Raw genomic sequence first — 12,797 nt, 5'->3', positions numbered from 1 at the left:
GCTGATGTGACTCTATAATAACCAGTCATTCCCCTGCTGGAAAGTTCATGTAGGAGCCGCTCATATCAGTCAGTAAATAGATCCCAATACAAACAGCTGATGTGACTCTATAATAACCAGTCATTCCCCTGCTGGAAAGTTCATGTAGGAGCCGCTCATATCATTCAGTAAATAGATCCCAATACAAACAGCTGATGTGACTCTATAATAACCAGTCATTCCCCTGCTGGAAAGTTCATGTAGGAGCCGCTCATATCATTCAATAAATAGATCCCAATACAAACAGCTGATGTGACTCTATAATAACCAGTCATTACCCTGCTGGAAAGTTCATGTAGGAGCCGCTCATATCATTCAGTAAATAGATCCCAATACAAACAGCTGATGTGACTCTATAATAACCAGTCATTCCCCTGCTGGAAAGTTCATGTAGGAGCCGCTCATATCATTCAGTAAATAGATCCCAATACAAACAGCTGATGTGACTCTATAATAACCAGTCATTCCCCTGCTGGAAAGTTCATGTAGGAGCCGCTCATATCAGTCAGTAAATAGATCCCAATACAAACAGCTGATGTGACTCTTTAATAACCAGTCATTCCCCTGCTGGAAAGTTCATGTAGGAGCCGCTCATATCATTCAGTAAATAGATCCCAAAACAAACAGCTGATGTGACTCTATAATAACCAGTCATTCCCCTGCTGGAAAGTTCATGTAGGAGCCGCTCATATCATTCAGTACATAGATCCCAATACAAACAGCTGATGTGACTCTATAATAACCAGTCATTCCCCTGCTGGAAAGTTCATGTAGGAGCCGCTCATATCATTCAATAAATAGATCCCAATACAAACAGCTGATGTGACTCTATAATAACCAGTCATTACCCTGCTGGAAAGTTCATGTAGGAGCCGCTCATATCATTCAGTAAATAGATCCCAATACAAACAGCTGATGTGACTCTATAATAACCAGTCATTCCCCTGCTGGAAAGTTCATGTAGGAGCCGCTCATATCATTCAGTAAATAGATCCCAATACAAACAGCTGATGTGACTCTATAATAACCAGTCATTCCCCTGCTGGAAAGTTCATGTAGGAGCCGCTCATATCATTCAGTAAATAGATCCCAATACAAACAGCTGATGTGACTCTATAATAACCAGTCATTCCCCTGCTGGAAAGTTCATGTAGGAGCCGCTCATATCATTCAGTAAATAGATCCCAATACAAACAGCTGATGTGACTCTATAATAACCAGTCATTCCCCTGCTGGAAAGTTCATGTAGGAGCCGCTCATATCAGTCAGTAAATAGATCCCAATACAAACAGCTGATGTGACTCTATAATAACCAGTCATCCCCCTGCTGGAAAGTTCATGTAGGAGCCGCTCATATCAGTCAGTAAATAGATCCCAATACAAACAGCTGATGTGACTCTATAATAACCAGTCATTCCCCTGCTGGAAAGTTCATGTAGGAGCCGCTCATATCAGTCAGTAAATAGATCCCAATACAAACAGCTGATGTGACTCTATAATAACCAGTCATTCCCCTGCTGGAAAGTTCATGTAGGAGCCGCTCATATCAGTCAGTAAATAGATCCCAATACAAACAGCTGATGTGACTCTTTAATAACCAGTCATTCCCCTGCTGGAAAGTTCATGTAGGAGCCGCTCATATCATTCAGTAAATAGATCCCAATACAAACAGCTGATGTGACTCTATAATAACCAGTCATTCCCCTGCTGGAAAGTTCATGTAGGAGCCGCTCATATCATTCAGTAAATAGATCCCAATACAAACAGCTGATGTGACTCTATAATAACCAGTCATTCCCCTGCTGGAAAGTTCATGTAGGAGCCGCTCATATCATTCAATAAATAGATCCCAATACAAACAGCTGATGTGACTCTATAATAACCAGTCATTACCCTGCTGGAAAGTTCATGTAGGAGCCGCTCATATCATTCAGTAAATAGATCCCAATACAAACAGCTGATGTGACTCTATAATAACCAGTCATTCCCCTGCTGGAAAGTTCATGTAGGAGCCGCTCATATCATTCAGTAAATAGATCCCAATACAAACAGCTGATGTGACTCTATAATAACCAGTCATTCCCCTGCTGGAAAGTTCATGTAGGAGCCGCTCATATCAGTCAGTAAATAGATCCCAATACAAACAGCTGATGTGACTCTTTAATAACCAGTCATTCCCCTGCTGGAAAGTTCATGTAGGAGCCGCTCATATCATTCAGTAAATAGATCCCAATACAAACAGCTGATGTGACTCTATAATAACCAGTCATTCCCCTGCTGGAAAGTTCATGTAGGAGCCGCTCATATCATTCAGTAAATAGATCCCAATACAAACAGCTGATGTGACTCTATAATAACCAGTCATTCCCCTGCTGGAAAGTTCATGTAGGAGCCGCTCATATCATTCAGTAAATAGATCCCAATACAAACAGCTGATGTGACTCTATAATAACCAGTCATTCCCCTGCTGGAAAGTTCATGTAGGAGCCGCTCATATCATTCAATAAATAGATCCCAATACAAACAGCTGATGTGACTCTATAATAACCAGTCATTACCCTGCTGGAAAGTTCATGTAGGAGCCGCTCATATCAGTCAGTAAATAGATCCCAATACAAACAGCTGATGTGACTCTATAATAACCAGTCATTCCCCTGCTGGAAAGTTCATGTAGGAGCCGCTCATATCAGTCAGTAAATAGATCCCAATACAAACAGCTGATGTGACTCTATAATAACCAGTCATCCCCCTGCTGGAAAGTTCATGTAGGAGCCGCTCATATCATTCAGTAAATAGATCCCAATACAAACAGCTGATGTGACTCTATAATAACCAGTCATCCCCCTGCTGGAAAGTTCATGTAGGAGCCGCTCATATCATTCAGTAAATAGATCCCAATACAAAATGCTGGTGACTCTATAAAAACCAGTCAACCTTAGATTGTAAGCTCCACTGGGGCAGGGACTGATGGGAATGTGATAGGGACCTTAGATTGTAAGCTCACTGGGGCAGGGACTGATGGGAATGATGTATAATCTCTGTAAAACACTGGTGTATGTGTCAGCACTATATAAATAACAATAATCTGGACAGTGCTATTAGGTACAAAGTGACTAATGGGCTTTTTGGGGGGGGAGGTGAAGCTCCATAATTTACTGGGGTTACTGAAGATGCAGGAGAAGATACTATGAATATTGTGCCCTCTGTCCCTGGTATTTCTGCACATAATTGGTGTGAGGAACACCTGACTTTAGTATTTAGTTAGGCCCTTGGGCTTAATGGCACATTGCCATATAATATATGGGTCTAATCAGGCAAACCCAGCCGTGCCAACCTGCCTGCCGTACCTGCACCACTAACCTGCATTTGTTTCAGCTTGGGGCCCTCTAACTGACCTGCACCCCCAAGTGATGTTTATTTTTAACTCTTAACACCTTGACTGAGATACCAGACCTGGCTCTATTTAATAGCGATTCAGGGCAACCTAGTCAGATCTATGGCCTCAGCATTAAAGGAGAAGGAAAGGTTAATTCAACGGAGAGGGGGTGTTAAATGTTAGAAACCCCCAATGACTATAATCACTTGGCAGAGTGAAAAGCCAAACATTAAGCAAACACCCTGCTGCTTCATTATACTGCACAGGCCTCGGCCCAGGGCCTTAGCGAGACGAAGGAGTGGAAGAAGGGTATATACCCCAGTGATTCCAACCTTTCCTTCTGCTTTAATGCCTACACTATACTAAAACTTCATTTAAATGGTGAACTACTCCTTTATATATATACAAATTTTTATTAAAAAAGTAATTGTTACAGTGTAACAGCAATAATTTGTATTAACAATAGAATTGAAAAATAAAATATTTGTATTTATTAAAGGGATAGTATCATCTTCTGAGGTCAGGCAGCAGATAGGCCACCGTCGGTATCCATTCTGAGGTCAGGCAGCAGATAGGCCACCGTCGGTATCCATTCTGAGGTCAGGCAGCAGATAGGCCACTGTCGGTATCCATTCTGAGGTCAGGCAGCAGATAGGCCACCGTCGGTATCCATTCTGAGGTCAGGCAGCAGATAGGCCACCGTCGGTATCCATTCTGAGGTCAGGCAGCAGATAGGCCACCGTCGGTATCCATTCTGAGGTCAGGCAGCAGATAGGCCACCGTCGGTATCCATTCTGAGGTCAGGCAGCAGATAGGCCACCGTCGGTATCCATTCTGAGGTCAGGCAGCAGATAGGCCACTGTCGGTATCCATTCTGAGGTCAGGCAGCAGATAGGCCACCGTCGGTATCCATTCTGAGGTCAGGCAGCAGATAGGCCACCGTCGGTAGAAGCCACTGCATGGCGTGATGTCCATTATATCCACAAATCTCTCTTCTTTCTTTGCTGGGCAGTATAAACGTCTGTATCTGACCCAGCTGAGCTTTAGCGCACCTCCCCTCCAAAATCAGGACATTTTAGGTGTCGTCCAGTTGCCAATTAATGCCCCCAATCCACCCAAGGTCCCTCCCACTTTTGGGGGTATTTTGACGTAATCGGCACAATTGGGAGGTACGTAGTAAAAGTCTCAGATCTGCCGCTTTTGCGTCACAATTGAAATCAGGTGAAAAGTCACCTGACCTTTAGTCAGCGCCGTGGAGTGCACGCTCTGCATATAAGTCTTGCTGCTCGTATTAGTTGCCCTTTAAATGTCGCAAGTCCATTTGTTTCTCTCCGTTGTTCTGGTTCTTCAGTAGCGCCAGTGGCTGCTGTGGGAAATCTAAACAGAGAATTAATGAAAGAGATTTATTTCATCTGTTCATTCAGCAAATACAGAACGTCCCGTACTGATCTCCCCAGAAGGCTCCCCATGTCCCCCAGTACTTTCCCACAATGCAATGCTCCTTACCTCCTTGGTTTGTAGTGCGTTGAAATAAGTTTCCTCTTTACAAGCAGCCTGGGGCCAGCTCTTCGCTTATTCACATCCTTACATTGAGGCTGCTGAGAGCTGGGAACTTTGGATTTCTGGGTTTCACCATTTGGTGGAACCAAAATCTGTGGGACAAAACCAGATTGGGTTTTAAACGACTTGTCCAACAGCCACAGCCCGGGCCCCTGTACATATTATCAGTATATTATTTCCCCTTTATTATCGTTCTATTTAATTATTACACAGACTGAAATACTGACCCACAGTTACAGAGAGAGTGTTCACTTACCCACAACTCCAGTTTAACTAGTATAGCACCGCGAGGCTCAGACGGGCAGAGCTCATACCAGTCTGTGATAGTGAGATTTCTTGCTTCCAGGAGTCTAGAGATGGGCACAGATATAGAGCCCAGGGACCCATGGTAATTGTCTTTGACCTAGAAAAATACAGAGTGTAAGGGACAGAGACCAACAGGGCAGAAAGCAGAGCAAAGAGGACTCAAAGGAGCCCCGATCTCCAGCTAAAGGTGGGGGGGGGGAGGAAAACTGGACTTTTCTACTCACCACTAATTCCACTTTCTCCATTCGAGGGTCCTTCATTAGGAAGCTGAAAGTCTCTTTCCATACCGGATCCGGGGTTTGGATACAGAGCGGCGAATACTGAAAGTCAGGATAGAAAGGTTTAAGTAAGGAGGCAGTGACAGGACATACGTTGTAATTATTATTATCCTTTATATAGTGCCAAGATATTCCCTAGCGCTGTACGGATATTATACATCAGTGCTGTCCAACTTCTACAGTGCCGAGGGCCGGAATTTCTCTAGCATACATGGTGGAGGGCCGCTAATGGAAGCCAGTTTTGACAACTCCCCTTTTTGAAACCACACCTACTTCAAACCACACCTATTTTATCACAATGGTGGTAGCACAGCAAAATCCCAAATGCTTGGTCCTTACTGTGGGGATATCAACCATCATTCATATGTGAAAGAATTATGTCATATTAAGATATACCCTTAAATTCCATATGCCTCCTTCTCCCCTGTGGATAGCAGAGCAACCCCCAGTACATAATTACACACCTTAGGGACCATTTAATGGCTATTTCCAACTGCTAACCAAACCCCTGCCAGGTTCACCTCCCACAAGCAGCATAGGGCAAGCAGAGTATGGCACACACAGGCAGCACTCCTGTCCTATGCTGTCTGTGTGTGCCATACTCTGCCTGTCCTACCCTGCCTGTGTGTGCCATACTCTGCCTGTCCTACCCTGCCTGTGTGTGCCATACTCTGCCTTCTCTATGCTGCCTCTGTGTGCCATACTCTGCCTGCCCTACCCTGCCTGTGTGTGCCATACTCTGCCTGCCCTACCCTGCCTGTGTGTGCCATACTCTGCCTGCCCTACCCTGACTGTGTGTGCCATACTCTGCCTGCCCTACCCTTCCTGTGTGTGCCATACCCTCCCTGACCTATGCTGCCTGTGTGTGCCATACTCTACCTGCCCTATGCTGGCTGTATGTGCCATACTCTGCCTACAGTACCTATGTCTGAGGTGTGAAGAAGTGAACAATGTGGGTGATTACAGCCTGAGCCTCAGGTGTGAACACTGCAGGGGGTGAACAATGCAGAGATTAAAAGGTGTGAACAACACAGGGGATTACATTTTTAAACAATACAGAGGGATAACAGCCTGAATCTGAGGTGAGAACCATGCAGGGGGGCAGTTAATCTCAGTACTGATACCATTTAATGCTTACTCAAAGGTAAGCCATCAAAGAAGCCAGACAGGTGGGGGGCCACACAGAGGGGGGTCGCGGGCCGCCAGTTGGACAGCACTGTTATACATCATTCCCATCAGCCCCTTGTGTTTCCCACTCTCTCCCAGAACCACCCACTTATGGGAAATCTATCACTACCCTTCTATAGTTTACAGCACTTGTCATAAAGCAAGGCACTGCCAATGTTCTGCAATTATTGGCTTTTCCTGCACTACACAGGGTATTATTCCGGTTTCAGGGGTAACTGTGCTTTGCCCCACGTGAGCACAGAAAGTCGCTGTAACGCTTACTAATGTTGAGGACAAAAAGGCTTTTAAATACATTTATAATATGATATCAAGCATTACCAAGGTTTGTTCCCTCATTTTTCCGACATGGATTTCTGTAAGGGTTGTTGGCATCCTGTTTCCAGTCGGTAACTGTAAGACATAAAGTAACAACATGAGAGTAAAGTGACGGAGTATAAAGAGGGACATTGAGTCTGGGACTGATGTGCCAAAAAGGGGACAAATGAAATGTCACTCTTACTAAATGTATTTGCAGCAGATCATCTAGGATTGGGGCCCAGTAATGCAAAGAGACACACATGGGGGCCAATTAGAACTTACCTTGAGGTCCTTGCCTTTCGATACATGCACGCTGAGGAGCGCTGAGGAAAATTCCTTCATCTGTATCGGACGAGACATGTGGTTCCCCACCAGAACCTGGGAAAAGACAAACAAGTGCCATGAAGCAAAGAGCAGAAGGCGCCTCCCTGAGCCCAAGCAGCCAGAGAAAAGGAACCCAGACATTACCTTCCTAAGCTCGGCACGGTCAGTAACAAGTTTGAGCCGCTGACTCCTAATGTGAAGCCTCGCAGGGGCCACATTATCCAGCGGGAGCCACTGAAAGGGAGAGAGAAGCAGAAGTCAGTAGGGAAGTTATATCACAGGGCAGCCATGCCCAGCCTAGGGTTGGCATCTCATGGTCTCTAGATCAGACCCTGCCATATAAATCTCTTACCATATCCAGGTTTGTATGTTTCTTGAGCTCCTCCACGCTGATTCTGCAGCTAGACACGGGAGAGAGAGAGAGAGTTACATAAAGGAAAGATGGATTTAAAGCTGGGAGCTAGCGTTTAGGAACATCAGGAGAACCGCAAATTTCCAACCACATAATGGGATCATCGACTTGTGGCTCTTCTGCTGTTCAACTACAACTCCCAGCAACCCATGCAAACTGGTGGAATGCTTGGATATTATCATTATTCATTATTATTGTAAATATTTAATCTTCAATCTACTCACCTGCCCAGCAACTTGCCCTTAAGAAGTCTGTCATTAAAGAGCCGGAATTCAATCTCTTGCTCTGGGATGTCATTAAATGCCATCTGGGGAGAGAACATGGAATAAGCTTAGATTTTATTGTGTGTGGTACCACCGCTTGCACGGTACCAGCTTGTTCTTTAGCTTCACCTATGGAAAATGCCTCTGCAGGAGCAGGAAAAGGGCAGCCCCCATGCACTGCTACAGATACACATACACTGGGGGGTACAATAAGCTCTGCCCATTTAACTCAGCACCACTTATTTGTGTGAATATAAATGTAGAAGCAAACCCTACCTCAAATGCCTGGTGCCATGTTGGATTAAGGCTGTTGTTGGCCACACTTGTTCTTGCCTCTTGCTTGGCACTGCTTACGGCAACATAAGAACTGAGGGTTTCTGTCCGGAAGTCTTCAGATCTAAAACCCTCAGCTTCCAGTACATAAATACGGAATATATTCTGCAAAAGAACAAAAGCTCATTAAATTCAAGGTAAAGATAAAAAAGAAAAAAGAGGGCAATTGCAACAGCACCCAATCGTAACTACAGTGAGTGAGAGGTGCAGGCAGGGGTGTAAACTACCTAGGCAAGTGCTTAATGGCTGCTGCCCTAGTGACTCCCTCCCTACTGCATGAACCAATGTCCTCACACCCCCTTCTATAACAGCCCCCCGCAATTACTGTTCCCTCCCCAATCCCACAGCTCCCCCTATCTATCAGCCCATGTTCCAACGCAATAAGCACTACCATAACTACCCCATGCCTAGCAGCCTCAGCAATGGCCTTAACCAAGTAACAGACTTAATATTGGGCATCGGACTAAATTCTGGGACTTACCATTGTCCTTGTATAGTTCAGCTCTTCCGTTTTATAAGTCAGGTCTAATGGGATGCACAAAGCCTTTGGCTTAATCAGAAGCATTCCCATTGCCTCTAGGATCTTTTTGTGTACGAACGTGCTGCAAGAGACGAAAAGAAAAACATAGAAATGAGCCCCAACGGTTCATTAGAGGCCGTATAGAGATGGTGGGAAGCTACACACAGGATGGGGCAGGAGACAGGGCAAGGGGGTACTTACTTTATCATAGTGGGATTGGCCAGTCTTGTATGGCCTGTGAATTTAAGACAAAGTTCCTGCCAAAAAAAGCACATTGATGATATTAATCGGGAGCAGATTCGCCACATATTACACACTTGGGGTAGATTTATCAAAATGTGAGCTAAGACTTTACTACAGAAAAATTCACCCACTTTCTGGTCATTCCTATAGGATTGTTAGAAGTGTATTTAATAAAAAAGTATAGAGCGTGGGTAAGTTTTTATATATTTAGCTCTAAACTCTAAACATTTTGATAAATCTGCCCCTAATTGTTACGTTCCCACACTCCTATGAATAAACAGAACTAAATTATGAAAGAATTCCTAGAGGCAAAAGTAGTATCTACTGAATGACTGAATGTGTAGCTACACGAGAGTCTAAGCAGAACAATCCCTGCCCATGTATCATATTAAGATAATGTAAAAAGGAAATGCCCCTTCAATGCCCCCACGCTGTCTCTCCTCCCCAAACTAAAAATCAGCCTTCCCTGTGCCTCAGTGGGTGTGGCTAATATAAGTAGAGAAGCCCTACTAGCCAGGTAGCCAATAGTGTGATAGCTAACAAGCACCCCTTTCTAGAATTTTTCACTCTTTTTTGCCATTATTTTTCCATAAATTCCCAAATGGTTCATTGTATCTCCCTTTTCTCTACAGGAACAAGTTCCACACTGACTTACCGGTTTTTCAGGGAAGTAAATAGTGGCTGCGCCAATAAACGGCGGTTTGTCCAGGATTGGTTCTAGATACACTCGGATTCTTCCCTTGAACTGCCGGAGAGAAAATGGAATTTAATGACTTACAGGATAGAAAAGGTAACATAACCAGTGTGTAACTACATATGCCAGGCCCCCCCCCCAACAAAAATAATTTTTGCCCCCAACCCAGTCAGATCTGGGCATGTATGGGCACTCACCATAACTCCGTTCACTCCGAATCTGAGCAGTTTCTTTGTGAGTGATGCTCTGATCGAGATATCTCCATTAAATCTGCAATAAACAGAGACAGGATTATTGGCCGGCAGAGGATTGGGTTTGTGGGTGCAATAGGAGGTGCTGGATAGAAAGGACTGTATATGTGATATTGGGCAGGGCTGTGAGGGACTAGGCACAAGGTTATGGGTTTCATGCAATCCACTTACTCTATCATTACATCAATGGAGAGGCGCTTTCTGTCCTTCGTCCATTCCAGTGCCAACCCGGTTATTTTCGGAGCCTGAATAGAACATAGGAGCGTTATAGAGAGTTGGACAAGAGATCTCTAAACGGGAGAGATCCAATGTGGCCAAACTAACGGAAGGAAAGGGTTTAGGGTTTTCCATTATATCTGTAAATATCTCCTTTGTGGCTTGGAATCAAGCTCTTTGGATATAGATACAGATATACAGATATTCATTTTGACAAAATAAACAGATTTCACTCTAAAGAATATGCTGTAGGCCACTTACTGAGGGGGTTAATACAAGGAGGGGGTCTTACCTTCTTGCCGAGGTCGACATGGTTTATTCTTAAACATGAGAGCCCTGGGACAATTTTGTGCACGAATTTCTCAAAATCATGTTTAATGGTGTGATTAGCGAAATGCACAATTTGTTGCCAGATGTCACTGATGAGCTGGGGAAAGATTGTAACACACAGTTAATAGGGGTATAATAGGGTATAATGGCAGGGTCAGTCCCACACCGAGCCACACGTGCCACTATTGCACCTAAACAATATGGTACTTACCGTGTTCAAGAAACTGCTCTCACTGTAAATGAATTCCTGTAAAGATGGAGAAAAAATAAGAATTTTAGGGTTCATGTTCAGTTATTGCACATTCGCATTCATACTAACGTACTGCCGAGCAGCTGAAATAGAAACACCAATGAAAAGTAGGGAAACAGATATCACAGCAGATTTAAAAAGATTGGGTTCTTTTATCACAGTCTGTTAATTATATTGGGGGGCTAAGAGGCTGTCATGGCAACAGCAGCATTCATATCATACATGTAATCCTATGATTAGTTATAGTTAAGCAGCTAAATCCCTCAGAACATAGAAATAAATCTAATGCAAAGTCCTAATATAGTAAATATTATCAGTAGAATCGGCCACTTACCTTCTTTCCTTCCTTTAGTTTGTCTACATCTATTGCAGGAATCGGGAAATTACGATCAATTTGTAACTTCTGCAATTTCTTTAGCCAATAAAAAAGGACAGTCAGCCCAGCAAAAGCATTGTACATGGGCATGACCACATTATTTCTCTCTTGGAAATATCCGTAAAGTATGGCTAAAGAGCATATTATCGCCAGTATCACTGAGTTTTGGCGATTACGCGCTTTTTGGTAATGGAACAACTTCTTTCGCCAATAATAAATTACCATCAGCCCAGTAAAAACATTGTAGATGGGCGTGACCACAATCCTTCTTTCCTGGAAATATCCATACAGTACGGCCAAGGTGCACAGTGTAATTGGTAGTACTGATTTTAGGTGATTACGTGCATTTTGCCAATTGGGCGATTTCTTAAGCCAAAAAAAAAGAAAAATCAGCCCGGTCAAAGCACTGTATATGGCCATATTCTTGTTATCTAAGAAAAATCCAAAAAGAATAGCTAAAAAGCATTTAATTAAGAAAAAAATGAATAAAATCATAATTCTTTGAAAATAAGATTAAAAATCAAGAAAAATTTGTTGAACGGCAAAGTGTTAGGAGCAAGCTCCCTCTACCCTGCCAGCTAACAAATGCCTGAGACTTTGAGAAGGGAAAGTAAAGCCTCTGTGTAAGCATTGTGATGTCATCACAGCTTCCCTCCCCATTGTGATGTCATCATACACGAGGATACACTGCTAAGCAGTAACTGTGCAGCATGGAACATACCATTTCATATAAAGGGCAGCTGTTTACTTTTACTGGGCTGTTACAGCAGAGAATCAGTTAAACAGAACCCTGAAACCCTGTAGTGGTTTGATTACAACCAACGGCCTTATCAGAGGGGGGAAGCTGCTCCCCCCATTGTCATGGCATCACACACCCAAACAGGCAGCATGGAATATACTATTGAAAAAGGAAACGGGATGAAATTTAAAAAAAACTTTCTCCAATATAGGGACAGGATAGAGCTTTTTATCTGATGTTTTTAGAAATATAACTTTAAGAAATATAATGGGGAATGTTTCATTGGAGAATAAGTGATTGTGCGTAGGGTACGTGGCTATTATGTATGGTTCCTGAAGCAGCTGGTAGATCAGTGATCCCTAACCAGTGCCCCATAGCAACATGTTGCTCCCAGTGGCCTCAACATAGGTGCCAATTTCTGGCATGGAGGCAAATATTGGGAGCACAAAGACACAGTTTTACCCCAAGCAGCGCCTCCTGCAGGCCAGCAGTCTACATGGGGCCACCAAATAGCCAATCACAGCCCTAATTTTACATCCTTTAGGAGCTTTTTTTCATGCTTGTGTGGCTCACAAACACTTATTGCACCTGAGAGTGGCACACAGGTAAAAAAAGTTACCCCCAGATACACCAGCCTTAAGCCAGAGAGGAGCATGTAAAGGCCAAATGGCCACGTCTCCTAAATCCTTTACTTGTGAATAGAAGAGCTCCCCCTCCCCTCTGCAAGCTTAATATAACAGCAGCCAGAGGCAGGGGATCATGGTGGGAGAGGGATGTTACCCCTGTACCTGACTCTCACTCT

At 43.8% G+C, this 12,797-nt stretch overlaps 2 protein-coding genes across 3 annotated transcripts; both read right to left on the bottom strand.

Moving 5' to 3' along the window:
- Positions 1-3,883: 3,883 nt before the first annotated feature.
- Positions 3,884-7,889, bottom strand: LOC105945209 (extended synaptotagmin-1-like). Of its 2 annotated transcripts, XM_031894863.1 has the most exons (7): positions 7,513-7,889; positions 7,327-7,422; positions 7,066-7,137; positions 5,506-5,601; positions 5,232-5,378; positions 4,922-5,067; positions 3,884-4,792 (listed from the first exon to the last, which is right to left on the bottom strand). In XM_031894863.1, exons 2-7 carry the CDS (start codon positions 7,402-7,404, stop codon positions 4,660-4,662), a joined length of 672 nt encoding a protein of 223 aa, XP_031750723.1. In that variant the 5' UTR covers positions 7,405-7,422; positions 7,513-7,889; the 3' UTR covers positions 3,884-4,659. The 2 variants fall into 2 exon arrangements, with proteins under 2 accessions (XP_031750723.1, XP_031750722.1); XM_031894862.1 differs by having other exon boundaries at positions 7,327-7,889.
- LOC116407929 (extended synaptotagmin-3-like) lies at positions 7,509-12,472 on the bottom strand. The gene is made up of 11 exons (XM_031894207.1): positions 11,215-12,472; positions 10,842-10,877; positions 10,593-10,727; positions 10,256-10,329; positions 10,031-10,103; positions 9,795-9,884; positions 9,098-9,153; positions 8,858-8,978; positions 8,320-8,481; positions 8,005-8,087; positions 7,509-7,602 (listed from the first exon to the last, which is right to left on the bottom strand). The coding sequence occupies exons 1-11, from the start codon at positions 11,749-11,751 to the stop codon at positions 7,509-7,511; spliced, it is 1,461 nt and encodes a 486-aa protein (XP_031750067.1). The 5' UTR covers positions 11,752-12,472.
- Positions 12,473-12,797: the final 325 nt, after the last annotated feature.

This window comes from Xenopus tropicalis, chromosome 10 (genome assembly GCF_000004195.4).
Source record: "Xenopus tropicalis strain Nigerian chromosome 10, UCB_Xtro_10.0, whole genome shotgun sequence".
NCBI classification, from domain to species: Eukaryota; Metazoa; Chordata; class Amphibia; order Anura; family Pipidae; genus Xenopus; species Xenopus tropicalis.
This window is presented reverse-complemented; position numbering and strand designations above follow the sequence as displayed.

Excerpts from the sequence above, each read along its gene's own strand:
- LOC116407929 (XM_031894207.1), bottom strand. The coding sequence starts at position 11,751 with ATGATTTTATTCATTTTTTTCTTAATTAAATGCTTTTTAGCTATTCTT. Across the intron at positions 10,728-10,841 it reads AGAGCAGTTTCTTGAACACG|CTCATCAGTGACATCTGGCA; the intron begins GTAAGTACCATA and ends ATCTTTCCCCAG. Across the intron at positions 9,885-10,030 it reads TCGGAGTGAACGGAGTTATG|TTCAAGGGAAGAATCCGAGT; the intron begins GTGAGTGCCCAT and ends TCTCTCCGGCAG.
- LOC105945209 (XM_031894862.1), bottom strand. The coding sequence starts at position 7,509 with ATGTCTGGGTTCCTTTTCTCTGGCTGCTTGGGCTCAGGGAGGCGCCTT. Across the intron at positions 7,138-7,326 it reads CGAAAGGCAAGGACCTCAAG|TTACCGACTGGAAACAGGAT; the intron begins GTAAGTTCTAAT and ends TATGTCTTACAG. Across the intron at positions 5,379-5,505 it reads TGGAGAAAGTGGAATTAGTG|GTCAAAGACAATTACCATGG; the intron begins GTGAGTAGAAAA and ends GTATTTTTCTAG.